The sequence below is a fragment of the Neopsephotus bourkii genome, unplaced genomic scaffold (genome assembly GCF_033783945.1).
Source record: "Neopsephotus bourkii isolate Nb327-2 ecotype Australia unplaced genomic scaffold, CSIRO-AGI_Nbou_v1 NB_1328, whole genome shotgun sequence".
Classification (NCBI taxonomy): domain Eukaryota; kingdom Metazoa; phylum Chordata; class Aves; order Psittaciformes; family Psittacidae; genus Neopsephotus; species Neopsephotus bourkii.
The window spans coordinates 5,761,773-5,779,902 of NW_026901808.1; the positions used below are offsets into that span (position 1 = coordinate 5,761,773).

The 18,130-nt window shown below is 35.0% G+C and overlaps 1 protein-coding gene across 1 annotated transcript in view; it reads right to left on the reverse strand.

Annotated features, from left to right (window-relative positions):
• The window catches only part of CACNA2D1 (calcium voltage-gated channel auxiliary subunit alpha2delta 1), a gene marked incomplete at its 5' end in the record, with an annotated part of 176,474 nt that overhangs the window by 25,602 nt on the left and 132,742 nt on the right, over nt 1-18,130 (reverse strand). The window contains 10 exons of the mRNA XM_061366389.1: nt 708-811; nt 1,881-1,943; nt 2,151-2,235; nt 4,410-4,507; nt 6,260-6,320; nt 7,665-7,694; nt 8,254-8,330; nt 10,600-10,661; nt 14,297-14,368; nt 15,459-15,530. Coding sequence (XP_061222373.1) covers nt 708-811; nt 1,881-1,943; nt 2,151-2,235; nt 4,410-4,507; nt 6,260-6,320; nt 7,665-7,694; nt 8,254-8,330; nt 10,600-10,661; nt 14,297-14,368; nt 15,459-15,530 — 724 coding nt within the window. The remainder of the gene's footprint in view (nt 1-707; nt 812-1,880; nt 1,944-2,150; nt 2,236-4,409; nt 4,508-6,259; nt 6,321-7,664; nt 7,695-8,253; nt 8,331-10,599; nt 10,662-14,296; nt 14,369-15,458; nt 15,531-18,130) is intronic.

Below are 18,130 nucleotides of genomic sequence, written 5' to 3' on the forward strand. Positions count from 1 at the left end.
AGATGAAAAAAATAAGTATGAAATAACAGCAATAAAAGATCCCGTACGTTTAGGAGTGTGTCATTTGTGCTAGCATCTGCCTTTTAGATGAGCTTGGGAAAGTTAATGCTGCTCACATCAGTAACGAGTACTATTGTACATATTTAGGTTTTAAATATCATGGTATTTCAGACAAATTGTTTTTGGTGAATAACAGCAATTTGCAATAGAATTCAAAAGCAACGTTAAAAGTCAGCAGTGGTGCAGTGGACTTTCTTGTCATGGACTTTGGACCCTTGTTCCTGCTCCCCCAAGTCAGGTTTGGTGCTGAGGAAGTATAAAAATCTCAGCTCAAGGAAGGATTTTTAAGGTAATGTAATTGTCCTTGAGTGCAGTATTTTTTCACTTCCTCTTAAAACAATTTTGACAAAGCATCTTTGTAAAACAGTGTTTCAGTATAATACACAAACACCAGAAGTCTGCAGGTTTTCAGCTTTGTTGATTCTGAGCATACAGGGCCCCTGTGTCAACAAAAACTATGATGTCTTTTGTTTAGTGCCCTCCTAGCTACCACTTCCTTAATAGTGGGTGATGTCCCAAGATTTTTTTCCATATGAAATGCCTCACTTGCATCCTTTGTCAGTGACCTCAACTGCCATGGGAAACTGACAGAAGTATTCTTACATTTGTCTAGCTAGCTCTGACATTTCAAAACAGTGATAACTTACTGTTGTAGTATGGAGCTGTGAAAATATAGTTGTCATTATCTAAGCTCCGTTTATAGAAGCTGACTTCATAAGTTTCAGCATTTTCCAGCCAATCTTCTCCTGCCCTAAACACACACACATACAAAAGTGATCAAAAAAGATAGTTAGGAGTCTCATTACAGTTGTGCTGCAGAATTATTATGGTCTTTTTAATGTTTCACAGTCAGAAACAGTGTGAGATTCATTCATATAGTCCTGATACTTTGTCATCTTTCCCTGGGTAACAGCAAGGTGTAATTGTAAAAAAACCTTGAAAACAAAGAAGAAATTAGTATTCTTGGAAAAACATGGATCTTATCATTTTAAAATATATTGAAACAAATGTAACTGCAAAACTACTTACAAGAAAATAAAATCAAAACTTTACAGCACATGCTAGAGCTCTGGAGAAATCACAGAATCATAGAACGGTTTGGGTTGGAAAGGACATTAAGATCATCTAGTTCCAACCCTGCTGACATGGGCAGGGATGCCTGAGGCTCTGTCATCCCAAAAGATTTTATATTATTAACAACAACAAAACAGGAAAAAAATAATTTGGGGAGCAAAATGCACTGCCATTTTCCCATTTTGGGGAAACACAGGATAAACTAAGAGAACAGATACATTTTCCATTTACCGATATATGTATACTGGTGCCCACACTACTCCCAGTCACTGGTGGGGATGTATGGTTTTTTATAGGATAACTTTCACATTCCCTTTTTGCCCTCTGGTAATGACACATTTTTCTCTCCTGAGGTGTCTGGAGACCTTTTGGTCTGCTTTTAATTAGTCTAAAAAATAGAAGATCACCTACTGCTTTACAGTACAGGCCTGGCAAGGAAAATGAGTGCTTAGGAGTAATTAGGGATTAGTATAGCCCCAACTGCTACTACAAGGGCACTGCATTTACTCTACACTGATTAGAAACTTGGATTACACGACTTGTTATGGAAATAATGTTACAGATCGGTTTCAAGCAGTGATGCAGGTAAAATCAAAGGAAAACAAGACATTCTATTCATTTTATAGTTATCATAGTTACAGACCAGAATGTAGAAGTTGTTTTTCATTCAATAAACCCATTACTTAGCACTCCATTCTTTCAGGTTTCAAAATGACCATATTGTACTGTTTTATAGTATTTGTTACCTTTTTGGGAACACTCTAGTAATCCCACCGTCTGTAACAACAAATTGTGCAACAACTCCATCGCTGTAAGCAAAAATAAGATTTAAAATGAAAACTGACCAAATTTATCACAAGTTCCTATGCTAAGGGTTTCCATTTAAGTGCATAACTGTGAATTAAATAGCTATCCTGTATAAAAAATAACTGTATATACATATACATGCGTATTATTTTATTATCAAACTTTGAAATGCATTAAAAACAATCACAGTCAATAAAATGAATACTTACAGAGACAGCTTACTCCAATAATTTTGGGCAAGTTCATTTGTAAATCCTGCATCCAGCAAAACTCTAATAACCATATCAGTATTACCTATCAAAAGAATTAAGACACACATATGATGTGGAATTTCATAAAGTGGATCAAATGAAATTGTGAGCTGTTGAGATTCTATAGCCACAAAAAATTGGCTATTCCTGTTGACATACTAACTTTAAATTACGTAAATCATTTATCATTAAATAGATTGCTCTCACACTGTTGATTTCACTTAAACTTTTCCTTCACTGTATCCTAAAAAACTGTCTTTCTGTCATTGGAATAAGAAAGGGTCCAGATCCCAACTTTGCAAAGTCCCTGTGTTAGACTTGGAAAGTAACCTATATTTAAAGCATGTGTTCATTCAATCACTATTTATCTCAGGTGGTGCAACAAAACAACATTTAGTTATATGTTACAAAAAATTGAGATAATTCGACTACAATGTAAATATATATCACCTAAGTCCCAGCCTCTCAACAAAACCTATTTGCCTTCTGCAAATGTGTACAGGGAGATAAACAATTTTCAATTAGTCACTTAGATTGATATGTCATCCTGCTGTACCCATACTTTTCTGGAAATTCTATTGATAGTCTAGATGAATAAAAATATCCAAACATGTCTCTCAGAGTGATATTTACATCTGCTAATATAGACACCTAATATTTTGTTTGGTCCATTTTTTTGTTTAGGATCCCCTTGTGCTGCATGTGCCTCCATAAAGTGAGACTTGATTACTTACAGGAAGCAGATGTTGAAGACAAGTAGGGTGAATTGCTTTTACTGTCAACTTAGTGACAACATAGGTAGTTGTCTGACTTTCTGTCTAACATCTAACAGGTTACCCAGCTTACAGATTATTCACTTCGGGAACTTTTGTAGTTATTCCTTTTGAAAAGCATTTTTAGCTGAGATAATTTTAATAGCCAGTGTTTTCTTCAGTAAACACTGTTTACTTGTTCAGGAGACTATTTTTAAAGTAACTTAAGTATTAGGAAAGAAAAGGGAAAAAGTGAAATTGTTGTGGATTCCAAAAGTAAATACAGCAATAATTTGTAACATTTTGGCATCATTACTTATTAGGCCCTAGCATATACTACAATAGCAGTTCATGTGTCCCCAATTTTTGCTTAAACTAGTGATTATCAAACTAGAATTTTAATTTTTTAACTAATTTAATCAGTTGGGGTGAATGCCTTGATTCCTAAGATTGAGTCAAGGAACTCCAGCAAAATTTTGGTCAGTCAGCAACACGTCAGTGAACAAAATCACTCTATTAAGAACACCACCACCCACACATACATACAAAAATAGCCTTTTGTGAGAAGATCGCACATCTAAGTGCACATTCCTTCAGTTACATAGTCTGATTCAGCAGAAAGATTCAGTGATCCATGACAATAATATGCTAAAAAGACACAGGGAATGCAAGAAAAAAAAAGTATATTCCAACTGTTTATAAATTATTAATAATGCTAAACACACTGGTATGAGTAAACAAGCAAATCCAAACATTGAATTTTTCATGAGAACAAGACTTTAATGCATTACTCATGGTTCACTCAAAGGCATTAAGTCATTTATTCTAAATGGTATTTAAGGCCCAATTTCAGAACATTAATACCTTCCCAAAGCCCAGTCTCACCACTGTAGCAGTTACACGAATCTGTGGTCTTAACCCAAGCCCAAATGAGATCCCTTTAACCAATTTGTGAACCAGCAGTAGAACTTATCTTTTGTTCTGGTTATTGGCTATTTTAGCTCTCAGCTCCTTTTCTTATTTATATACACTGACAAGAAAGCAGACTGAAGATGTCACTACAAGATTTTAAAGTCTATTTGAGACTACTTTGGCTTATGTACTCAAAGGAAAAAAAAACTACAGATTCAAAATATCAGGAGTGTATTAAAAAGAACTGGTAGCATTTGCTGCTAGAAGAGAATGCTGAGAGGAACTGTGGAAAACACTGGAGACATAATGCAATGTCCTGCAAACTTTCTTAAATAAAACCAGAAAACTGCAAACTAATTTGACAATGTCTACCTTGGGTAGAAAATCCTGGCACTAGATGTATTTCTACTAAAAAACAATAAAATACCAAACCAGCAAAGATAAAAACCAAAAGCACATGATTTGGACATGAAAGCTGTCATTTAGACTACTTCTCATTTACTAGTATGTATTTTCCTGAGGAAAAATGCAGTGAATTGAGAAGAATACTTACATGATGGACTGCTTGGAGTATTTCTGTCAATAAATTCATTGAAATTTAATAGAAATTCAGTGTTGTTTTCTGATTTTTTTACATCACTACAATATTCTCTGAAAAACAAGAGAACATTCATCTCAGATTATAATCTTCTCAGATATGCTTCTCAGATAAAGCAGAGAAATATGGCTCAGAAATTTAGAAGTCCAAGTAGGACTGCGCAACTATCAGGCTGACAGTACGTCATCAGCTGACTACCATAGTCAATATTGAATGTTAACCATAGTGAATACTGGGGGCATCTACAAGAAATAAAGTGTTCAAGTCCCTGCCTGAAATTGACTTGTATGAGATTGGGCATAGTTTCCCAGACAAAGTACTCAGGACTAGTGTAGACCATGAAATTGGGAGATCATAGTCTGTAAAATAAACAAGAAAATGCCCAGTGAATTTATACTGTTCCTGGGCTAAACTGCGCTGAAAAATACATGAACTGCTGATTAAAACATAGTCACTTCATGCTCAACTAAGTGTGGATTTATGGGACACAGTCCTATCTTCTGAGAAGTCTTAAAGGCGATTTTAATAGGGTACATACCACATAAACACTCTTTGTTTTGACATATGCAAACCAGATAAACAGTAAACTACTGTCCTTTACACAACGTAATAAAGTAAAGCAATGTATCATTAGGCAAGTCATCTAATGCAAGCAAGCACAATAAAAGTCACTGGGCATTTTGAAGGCAAATATTAGATGGTGAGTTCCATTAAACAACTTTAATTAAAATGTAGAGGGCATTCATCAGAAAAGCAGGGAGCTCTCTTTTTAAATGAGCTTTTTATATTAAATTAATTTTATGAACAAAAGAAGTCTGTTCAAGTATTTCACATGAATAAGCTATCTTACTACCCTTTACTTACTTTACTACATCCCTGAAAGACTGCAGGCAGAATTTGCCTTACTATGCCAATTTCACATTTTTACAGACTTCCGTATCAAGCGTTCACGTTGATCAGCCCAACAACTAGGGACTTGCAGGAACCTACTAATTGGTACAATTGATTATCAATAACTTCAGTCTTTCAGAAAAAAATATACAGTTAAGCTGATAATACATTTGAAGACAGAAAACTGTTTTACATCAAATCAATCTATTCATTGTAACTGATTTATTAATTTTGAAATTTAAAAGGATATAAATATTTATTATATAATAAGAAATTCAACAATTAACTGAGCTTTGTAGTACAGCATTTTCCTTATTTAACTATCACTTAAAGGAACTTCATTTTTAAGAATTATGTATTATGCTACCTTTCCTTTGCAAATATAATTTACAAGGGCAATGAATACTACATGATTTCACATTAAAAATAAAGGGAACTAATGAACTTAATCAATTTTCAATGACTCAATCATTTTTTTATGTATGCTCAATGAATGAAAAATTAATTCATTGCTAAGTGTTAGCGAGATTTGAAACACTATCTCAAAATTGGAAAACATCTCAACGTAAGTATTATGGTACTGATTTTGCAAATGAGAAGCTAAAGTATAAAGTTATAAAGTCTTTGAAGTCATAAACACAAGAAATGAACAGACGTGCACAAGATTTAAATTGAAACATCAACACCAGATTTTACAGCTTTCTCTGATTAATGTAAACAGGAATCAGAGCCTGAAGATGATACTTATGCTCCAGCAAGAAAACTGATCTTGTAAAACATGAATTTAATAGCTACTCTTTTACTAATATCTTCTACCAAAGTAAAACTTCGTTGGTCTAATCTGTATTTGTAAATGTCACTAGCTGATCAAATGCCTATACCACTGAAATAATATTACTGGGAAATTAACCAACCTTGGTGCTATAAACGTATAGCCAGCTTCATCAAAATGATCAAGCTTCAGTGTTTCTGAATCTACAAAGATGAAGAGTAAATACCAAGTAAGTAAACTGGGCTTTTTGCCATCATTTTTCTTCTCAAAATATTTGACTAGCTTTTGCATGCACCAGTGAACTTAGAAAGAAGTGTTTATTTTGAGACACTTTCCTACTAATATACTGTATACTTCTCAGTATTTCACAGTATCAAAAGAATGTACTTTGATTTTTATACAACATATACCTGGCAACAATAATGTATCTAAATGTATCTAAAAACTTACTTAAAGAAGACATCTCATTATCATGACAACATGAAAACATATGAGGTGCTTTCATTAGAACTACAGTCTGATATAAAAAATATTTGGGACACAAAAGAGCATGAAGAAAAATCCTTCTAGCATTTTTTGCAATTAAGTTTAGAAAACTAATCCATATAAGCATTACTTCCAATGCTACTGAAAATAATGACTTTAAAAACTGGTGTCACTAAACACTGATAGGACCAGACAAAGAAGGATTAGAGATTAGCAACATATTGAAATGTGCATGAAAACAAACACTTCACATCATTTTTATTTTTTCCTCTTTCTATTGTTATGGTACCAAATGATCATGGGAAAAACCCTGAGATGAGGAATACAGAGGAGAGTATCCAGTAGGAATAGAAATACAAGTGAAAAATATCAACTGCAGTAAACAGAAGGAAATTGAGCAACAAGAATATACTTGCCCTTTTTGATTGCCACTATCCATCAGAAAGAGAAAGCAGGGAAACAGAAAAAAACAGGGTAAAGCAAAAGGGGTCACAAAACAATATTTTATTCAAACAGCCCCTTGAATAAAAATATTGTGCATAGATAGATCAAAGGTTCAATTTACATACAGCTGTAGTCTGGAAAAAAGACAAACATCTTTGAAGACTGAAGAAAACGTCCTTCTCAATTATTTCTCAAGTACCTTCTATATACTGTGGCTATTTCAAGGGTCTGTTTTGCAGGTTGTATTGATATAAGCGCAAAACCAGATGATCTATTCCATCAAAAGAACCATATTCACTGTCTAAAACTTTAAACTACTCACTATTTGACAAAGTTAAAAAATAAATTACTGATTATTAAATCTTGCCATATTCCACTTCATATGCAGGAGCAATGGTAGAGGACAGTGATTTAGTGCTAACCAGCTTTTCTCTAAACTAACAGTACCGATGCCTGTCAGAGAGATTCATAGTGCTTTTCTAACTTTCCATTTAATAGCATATTTGTTCAAGTTTGTTGTAACACTTGGATAAAGTTGAAAGCACGTGATGGGTTCTATTTTGTCTACTGTCTAGATTAAACTACACCTAAGAAACAAAAAGCATGTGAATACTCACAAGTATCATTTCCAATTATCTCTCCAGAATCTGCAAATGGCTTGAAATTAGTCTGATCCAAAAATACATTACAAACATCCACTAAAACTATTTGCAAAATGCAAAATAAAAACCTAGCTGCAAGCCAAACCAAACAGCACTTTCACATTAATCTATTCCTACAGGCAGCAGAGGCAATTTCCTAAATATTATACTGTAACTACTATAAAAATAACTGCAACAACAACAACAAAAAAGCTTTACTACTGTAGTCTATATCATGACATTTAACTAACAGAATGTAAAAATAGAATCCAGACCCTTAAAACGACAGCAACAGAGGATACAGGAAGCAATGATTCTATAAGCACAGAGCAAGGGTGAAGGGATTGTCAGTGGAACTGGGGTACCTGCACATATTCTATCTTTATAGAATATTTCTTGTACCTTAGATGTTACAATGGGTTTGAATCATTGCTGCAGATTTTGGGTACATCATGAGAACATCCGTGAATTCCACAAAATTTATGAATTTTAAATGCTGCTTTTTTTAAATGCATCTGAGACTTGGCAATACTAGCCAAAACCGGGGAACCTTCATAGTACTTACATATGGCCTGAGTTATTGGTTCTTCTATTTTGGCTTTAATATAATAAAAGCTGTATGATGGTAACACCAATGCCAAACTGCAATAGAAATGAGACAAGTAAAGCGATTATATTATTTGCAGCAGTTTTCCAGTTTCAGCTTCTATTTGTTTTGAAAGCGGTTAACACATTTGGAAGTTGGCTCATCAAGAATAAGATGAGATAGCTCATATTGTGGCATACTTAGCCTTACACTATATAGACACAGTAGGTTCTTGCTGGTCCTGAAGCTGCCTGTGTTTGTTTTCATTCTTTTAAGCATAAATATACTTTTTAATGTATAAGCAAGGAATTTAGAAATAATTGCAAATAATAAGACACAATTTCTTGTATCTTCCTCTAACATTTAACATCCCAATGTAAGAGATGTCAAAGTGATCACTGACTGCAAAAACCACCATGTGGTACTAGACGGATTTGCATGCTTCACAGAATGACAGATTCTCCTTTTACTAATATAAAAGCTCACAGTATTCATTAGGAAATGTATCTGTCAATACCTGAATTTACATTACATTCAAGATGCAAAATATTTTCTTGAATCATGCAGACACCACCAAAAAAACTTTAAAGATCATTGTCTAATAACATTTTAAGGTTTGCAAAGTATTTGCAATGTATTTCTTTTAGGTTATACTTATTTTTGTTCAAAAATATAGAGCTTCTTTTTGCAAATAAACTCAATACATGTGTAGAAGAGTTCACTTCTAAACAGGTATGTAAAGGACAGGAGGTAGGTGTAGTCACTGAAGAGGAATAATCATCTCCCATATCACATCCATAATTTTTGCACTCGTATTTCATCACTGTAGAACTGCAGTGGTTTCTAATGGATAGCCACAGAAATTAACATTAATAAAGTTGTACAGTTGAGTCATAAATGAGATGACCTTTAGTGACACGTTTGTAATTTAAACAGAATGTAAGTGAGATTGCTGAACATTTAGTGATAGCCTTCTACCAATTCTCTAGGGAAATCAGGAACAGTTTACCTGTCATTAACAGTTACTGCTAGCAGAAATTGCCAATTAAAATCTATAATTTCATGTTTAATAGGTTTTATGCAATGTGACTCGATGGGTTTTTTGTTGTATTTCATGCCAGGAAGCTCAGTAAGAATTAAGTCATATAACTCAAATGTATTTCCTTACTGATTGCTAGATGGCACAATCTGATAAAAAACTTTATTGTGTTACAAAGTACAAAGATGGAGGCAGTTAAACAGAAACAGTGGATGCTGAATAAAAGATCCTACATTTGCATTCCCTGTTAAAACTGATCTGTTTGTTTTTACATGCAAATTAACACTGGCATTTTCACTGGCTGTACACCTGTGCAGAACATAACTTGAAAATGGGAACCAGCCTGGCTGTGACTACTGCAACTCACAACAAAAAAGATACTGGTTTGGTAAAAATTTGACTCAGCATTTGTACCACACAGTTTTGAACTGGAGTAGTTGAACTTGCGGGGGGTTGGACTAGATGACCTTTGAAGGTCCCTTCCAACCCAAACTGTTCTATGATTCTGTGAATTTTTCTAGTACTTGGTAAACCTTAACTTGTTTTGTATAATGTCAAGTTCCTACATTTCTTCTAAAGTTATGGAGCTGTGTGTTCAAACAAGTTTGAAATAATACACACCCCCAATGTTGTATTCAAGGGGGAATGTGATTTTATCCATTACTTCATTTGTTCCTGCTTCAATTCACCATATAATTTTTGCATACAAACCAGTATCGGTGCTAATTAGTTAAAACCTGACACAAATAGAAATGGGTTTCAGAGAAAATCAGTAGCATGGTTCCTGCCCCTATGATCTGACATGCAGATTAGCAGTCATTGATAAAAGCATTGCCTGTGACTGAAAAAGAGTTGCACTTTTCATTCAGCCCAAAATATAGCATCTTCATTGTTAATATGAATGTTAAAACAAGAACGTGGAGAAAATTCAAAGAAAAGACAAAATAAGAGGAGGAATCTAAGAGAAAGTATACTATTAAAGAGTAAAATTATACTGTAATAAAGTAGAAGCAAAAGTAAGATTCTTAATATCCATCATACAAACCTTTCTTTCCTGCATACTGAAATACCCGAGTGCTAAATCTCAACAGCTGCATGAAAGACTGAGACTCTGGTCCTTAGGCAGAGCAACAATTCTGAGCTGTTAAGCAACTCAGAAAACCCTATCAGCCTGGAAACAAGACAATGTGGTCCTGCTAGTACAGAAAATGTAACACTAAAAATATTAACCAAAACAAACAAAAAGTATATTTAACCACACCGAAGTCAGAGCAGAAGTGAATTACCTGTAATCAGTGCCATTCACAGCAGTCCATGTATATGTCCTGTTTCCTTTATCAATATATCTCTACAAAGAGATAACGATGAAAAAATAAATTAACTTAGGAGCCTTAACAAGAGTGACTTTTTCTTGAGAAATACAGTGTAAATCAAGTACAAGTCTCTTAGAAGTCTGTTTATTATTTTGCTAAAAATATAAGTTGACCTGCAATTCCTTTTCATGAACATTTTCCAAACATATTATGCAACAGAATCACCTTCATCTTTTTTATTTAACATTACCAAAATGCAAATTTAAATAAAACCAAGAAAAACATCACCTATCATTTTCCCTTTTAAATTCATTAGCCAGGCCTCCGCAAACCTTTTCCTATGTGATTTAAATTTGATAAAAGATATTATCTCTCTTATGTAGTTAAAACATTTTGCAGTTAAACTATGAAAAGTTAAAACCTCAATTATACACAGACATTTTAGGTAGCTCTTTAACCACAAAACCACCCAGTGCTTGTCCTTTCAGGTCACAGTACCCCTGGCTAAATGTATTTAGCTTTGTCTAAATATATACTATATACAGGCACAGCCAGGTAATCCTGACTGCACACACAGCCCATGCTAAACTTACATGTGTTTCTAATCTCATCTTGTATCTATGAAAAATTTAACATTGAAGGAAATGTTTATTTTGAAATAACTTAATACATTAGGATAAGCTTTACCATTCATTTTCTTTTCCTATGAAAAATTATGTGATAGACATAGTCCCACAGTTCCCCATAGATTTGGTCATTACTGCATCTGGTTGACATCATTATACTCAGTTTTCCACTTTGAAAACTACAATTTTATGCCAGCTGCAACATACTATTATTTTTCAATCAGAGATTTGTAAGTATGCCAGCAATGAAGTCTGTGCAGCTGGTGCGCTGCAACATTACAAACACCAGTCAAAGGTACCACAGGTATATTTTACATGGCTTTTGTTTCCTGTGGTAAAATAAAAGTGTAAAAATGACCATGGTTATGAAAAATAGATGTCGTTTTTGTTTTTTTTGGTTTTTTTACATTTATAATCTGAAACCTTCTCATTATACGTCTGCTGCTTTTCAGTATAGCATGATGTGTAAATAATGTAATAGTCGTTTTGGAAAGAAAAAAGAAAAAAGGTAAAAATAAAGAGGGAAAAAAGATGTATCTATCAGAGTCTAATGGCCTGAAATACTTAATATTTGAAGTGAAAAGGTGGCTGAAGAGATTCCTCTCCAAGCTTATTTATATTTAATAATGTGCTTACACTATTACTTAGCTCAAGAGTCAGTACACTGGCAGTCCCTTCAAATCAGGCACAGTGCCAGGGGCTGCACACCATGTACAGTGCCCAAGGTGGGAGGGAAGAAAGAGAAGAACTGGGCTCTTATTAAATCCTGTTGCCACCAGCACTGTAGACATACTCAAAAACAAACTGGCTGAAACATCTCTTCAATGATAACCCAGCAGATGACATGTTCTCATACACTGTCTTCCATTTACCTTTGCCTGATTCACTATTGAGTGGTCGGAAACTGTCTCATTCCCAGCTGTTCACTGCCAAAGAGCCTACGCATGCTATTGCTGCTTTGTGACCCTTCAGTTTTCACTACTGCCCACCCCAGCTGCCCCAATGTGGCAATGCTTTTGTTCCTATGGCATCTTCTCTGTCAGCTGGAAAGCCCCTGAGGCCTTGGGAGACGCCAGCCCACCCCACCCACGCTTGCTACAAATCCAATCTCTATGCTGTAGTATGAGGTCATCTCCCAAGACACTGCTGGGGCCAGCTGCAATACAAAAGGAAAGCAATGCAAACCTAAACCAAAAAGCAAACCAAAAGGGACATCAATTTTAAGCCTCGAGACTGCAACTGTCAGTTCACAGCAACTGACCACATCAGCCCTATTTATGAGAAAATATATGAAGCTATCAAGCCGTAAGTGATGCATGGCTCATGCATGGTCTGTGGGATGAAGCAGGTTTATTCTGGCTCTAGCAGCCTGGAGCTGGGAGGGTACAATGGCTTGAAGAAGTCACCATCACCAGCCATCCCTGGTTGCTACTGTCTTCTGTCAGAGAGATCCAAGTAAAGGAAGAAATCTTGGGCTGTGATGCAAGGGAAGGTGAGGGAAATTAATTTCATTGGGCACTTGAAACATCTGGGATCAAAAGTCTTGGGCATTTATATTCAAATACAGATTGTGGTCTGGGCCATGCATAACTGACGTATTCTCATGCACCCAGAGATGTTACATTTACCCCCCTGCTCCCATGCTGTAGCTGACCCCAGCATTTGCATGTGTAAACGATTCCTCTCCCTCCCTCTTTGGGTAAGCAGTTGCAAGACCAACTGTTTCAGGTCTTTTATCACACAGCCTTGGACATGAAAGCCCAGCCTGAGTTCTCTCAGATCTCTTTAACAACTTTGCTATGAATACGATTTCTTCAACAGCCCCAGTGGGGTTACTGTATTTTTCTGACCTTCTAATCCTCCCTTTTCTAACCACCTACACAGAGCCCTTTTCACCCATAGGATTGGAAAGACACGCCTTAAATAAAACAACAACACAAATCTGAAAATGTCGCAGTGACATTACCAGTGAGGATGGTAAAACACCAGAACAGGTTGCCCCAAGAGGTGGTAGAGGCCCCGTCTCTGGAAACGTTCAAGGTCAGGTTGAATGGAGCTCTGCACAAATTGAAGATGTCCCTGCTCATTGCAGGGCAGGTCAGACTAGATGACTCTTAAAGGTCCCTTCCAACTCATAATATTCCATGATTCTACATTTCTAGTATGTTCCCAGAGATTCTGCTGAGTATGGTTACAGTGTACTTTTATATCTAAGGGTTGTGTAGTGTCTGCTTGATATTAGATGCGCTTCATGTTCTTCTGCTAAGTCTTTAAATTAGCTATCCTCATGCTGGTTTGCATTTAAAGTAAAACATTTTCAACAAGCTCCTGTAGAACTGTAACTGTGGGGCATATTCTGGCCAGAACTCCTCCTTTAGACACCAGTAATGATTCTTCTCATTAAGTTCCCCAAGAGGAAGAGCATACGTGTAAGGATCCATGTTAAATTTGAGTATTTCCTATTGCTAGGAAATGTGTCTATATTATCAGAGAAACTAGTAGCAATCTTTATCAGGAATGAGCATTTTTGACAAAAAAAAAAAAAAAAGAACATGTTGTTCAGAAATCACAAATGCATAATATACCTTTAAGATTAATTTATTTATCCCAAATAGTCTTTGCTTATGGCATACAAATGTTTTGGAGGTTTTGTTTTTTGTTTTTCTTTCTCACTGCTTTCTCCATATTCAACCACAATCTAAATCACCAAACCCATCCTCACACGTCTCTGCAAGCAAAATAACTACTTTGTTTTAGGATTTATACACAGAAGTAGGCTGGGTCCATTTCCTGGTGAACTGAGCGTAAGACCTCATCAACAACTGCTTGATTAATCATGCACCAAAAAATGAAAAAACAAAACCAAAATAAGCCTTCTTTTTTATAAGTATACAATTTCTTCCACTGTAAGCCAGTAAAACTACCAAATCTAGAGGGAAAAATGATACAAACTGACATTACAAAATAAACATCTTTACACCACTTCACAGTACTTTTCTGGTTTTGTTTGTTTCTGTAAATGTAATCTCCTGTTCCTAACTTACCTCATCTTGGGACTTGACCAGTGTTTCAAATGTTTTTTCTCCACTTTCTCCATCTATCATTTTTTTCCGAATCTATTGGCAAGGAAGAAAAAGAAAAAAAAAATACTAAAACAACCAACAAAGAAGTAGGTGTTGCATGAAAACTGAATAATCTTCTGTGATTCAAAATAATTCACAGAAACACAGAAAACGGTAATGCAGATGAAAGTCATAGCTCTTCAAAACCAAAACGTTAAGTTTACAATTTCCAGATCTTTCTAGTTAGAAATTGCTTTGTCTAACTATGTAACAACTCAGTAGAGTTATGAAGCAGAAATTCTGGTATACTTTGCATAGACCATCCCATAAAACCCCTTGATGTTAGGGACATCATAGAGAGAGCATGAAATCTGCATGGATGAGAAAGAGTTTTGCCTGGTATTTCTCCTGCTTCCCAGCACATCACTATCATTTTGGTAGCCGCAGTGATTCACAAAAACATTTTTATACCAGTCCGAGAATAATTCCTCTCTGAAGCAAGTGTTTCAAAGAAATTTAAGGTAGAGTTTAACAGACAACAAATAAAGCTGATTGGTGTCATTACGAAAGAACCATTTCAAAGTGAAAAAATAAGTTAAAAATATGTAAAATGTTTAAGCACCTCAACTTTAGTTCACAAAACTAACAAAGCATTCTTTAAAATTCTGATTTCTGAATGTATTATAAAATTAGAAACTGAAAAATATAAAAAGGAATTTGTTTGTTGCTAACACTATTTCTCAGTTCTTTCTCACCACAGCGATAAGCATGTACTTGAAAGAGATACGGAAATACTTTAAAAATATTTCAGGTAATATATTAAGATCCTAATAAGAAGTGCTCTGTTCTGAAAAAAAGTTACAAGCCTGCTCCCCAAAAATAGCCAGTGAATGAAGAAGAATAATGTGTCATGGTGTCCTTCAAAAAGAGGGTAATATAATGCATTGCCGCCTATGAAAAGTATCATGTCTCAATTTGTTTAATTATAATTCACGTCTCTATAAATTCATTGTCTTAACAAATTTAAAATTTAATTTTTTAGTGAAATAGACTCCCGTTCAAAAGCAAGAATATTTTTTGGGTTTTGTTTATTGTACAGTGAAATACAAGCAGTAACAGGTACTAAGAAGCCAGGTAATCTCACCTCAACTTTAATATCATTTTCCAGTTCAGCATCTAGAAAATCCAATGTAACAGGCTCCTGGGATTTAGGATTCTGAAGCAGAAGATATTGGATGATCAAACAATAAGAACAGAATAACATAATGTTACAAATCATTCTAAACCTTTCATTTCACAGTATCTGGGCTTACTTACCCATCTATTTTAATCTTTTATAGCATGATGAATTACTATTGGGCCTTTCTCATCTATTTTATTTCATTGGCTAGAGAGGTTAATTGGGTGAAAATAAAATCAACACTAATGGCCAGTTTCTGTCCACAGTCTGTCATGTATGGGGCTCATGTTGGGAAGCTGCTTCCCCTACTGCTGGTATGCCACAGACTGTAAAGGTGGGAGAAGATGCATTAGAGAAAACATCAGATATGAACCTCTTCAGGTGTCCTGCCTCTAAGAGGGAGAGAGAAATCCTGGGGAATTTTCCAGCTAAGTAAGATGGGGCAATTATACTCTTCTGCACTTTTACTTAAAGTGGACTACAAACTTGCTGTTATGATGTGGGAATGGAAAGTGGTTCAAGATTCAAAGAGGCAGCAACTGATATGTTATAAAGTATAAAAATCACTTTTGTTGCCAGCATTACAGGACTTCCCTAAACACCTTGCAGTTGTGAATGCATTTTTCTTGACATCAGTACTGTTGTCTCAATTTTGGAGACAGAAACCTGTAACACAGAGACCTGAAGAATGTACATGATGTTGACCCTCAGCTATGGAGCACAGAGAAGTTTAGCTGTTTGCATCTGTGGTCCTCCTGGTCCCATAGGAGTGTGGGAAGACCACTGTAGCTCTGCTGAACGAACTCATACCACCCTCCAGATTCTGCTCCTTTCTCAGTTGCAGTCTGCATTTAGTTGGACAGAGCCATCCTCTGTACAAGTTGCTAGGAATATCACCACTTTTTTCTTTAATAGTTTTGGCTAAGCCCCACTGACTTTATATTACATGTGGTGTAAAAATCCTCAGTCCTCATCACTCAGCAATTATTTAATGCACCCACCTAACAAAGTATCTTTGTTATTTAAAATCTTTGTATTTTAAATCTGATAGTTCAAAATAGAAGATTAAAAAAGGCTAGGTTTTCTTTTTTCTTTTTTTTAATGATAATAATTTGCTTTGTATAATAGGGCAGTTCAAATATGAAAGGAACTCAAGGCCTAGTTTTGTCAGTAACTGGGCATTGTTTCTCATTTGATTGGCAAAACAAAAGTTGTCATTAGTGGATACTACTATTATTTCAAGAGTAGTGTAATTTCTGATAATGGCATTATTAGGTGATTTCAATGATTCAGTTATAATCATTTATTTACATAGTAGACTAAAGTCTCTTCATTCAAATTGGTGATTACACTCATTCTATCCTAACTTTTTTAGCAAATTTACATGCTGAATGTACATGCAAGGATGCTGCACCACAATTTATGTATTACCAGGTTATACTGGAAGAAAGTGACATCCTGAAGAGCTGGTAAAAGATGCCTCCATATTGATGCCTTGAGCATGAAAACCTTAACAACAGCTCTTATTTTAGAGACTATAATACAGAATAGTAACAGAAGACAAAAGACCGCTCATTTCTTGGGGAACAAATGTACGTGTTTCTGGGTGTATGGAAACATTCCTGTTCCTACCAAGTAAGCATTACTATTGCTAAGAGAAAAGTCAAATTTATTCTTAGAAAGAGAAAATGCACCAGAAAGGTTGCAGGTAAAGTTTCTCGGTATTTCTTTTAAATGTCTACTGATAACTTCAAAGAAATTTTTATGTTCCTATTTATACAGGATAGACAGAATCCTAGATTCTAGCAGCTTTAAGATTAACATACGCTCCCTATTAATTTGAAACAATTTTGTTGTTATGCAGTTGCTTTTTACCCCCCCCAACAAATCAACACACTTGAAATAAATAGCAAAAACCTAAAATGTAAAAATAAATTAAAAAATACATTTTCTTACATGCAGTGGATAATGAATAGCATGGTCAAACCCAAACAGCATGCATGAAGGCATTGGCATGGCACAGGAGGCATGAGTGAAGTTCAAATTCCATTCCAACACACAAAGAAACGAAGTAAAGAAATGGTAAAAACAAAAAAAAGCCATAACATCAAGTCAAGGTCAATATCAATTTAAAATGATAACCTGGGTTAGTAATAGTTAAGGAGTCCCAAAGACAAAATAGACAAATTTAACAGCCCATCAAAATTCAAGTATGTTTGTTCTTTTTAAGAAACAAGTTATATTACCAAATATTATTTATCACATACTTACTAATGACTTCTAATAGATAAGATACTAAGGATGATACATTATGTGATGTGCCTGAGGCACAAAGAAATCCATTATAAATTAGAATAGAAAATTCCTAGCCTTGTACTTTAAATAGAAGGCAATTTTCCCAGCTACGCCTTTTTCCCCCAAGAATGTGTTTTTACCCGTATTTGGGCTCCACAGTTTTTTCTTCCAAGGTTGCCATTTCATGGGGTTTATTCCAAGCCATGAAGAAACAAACTTACTGTTCAGTTTGCTCTTCTTTTTTCCAGTCATGCATGTGGCATGACTAGAAGAAGCACAACACCACCACATTCACCAGCACGACTTAATAAGACAAAACAGAACTAAATCACTATCAATGA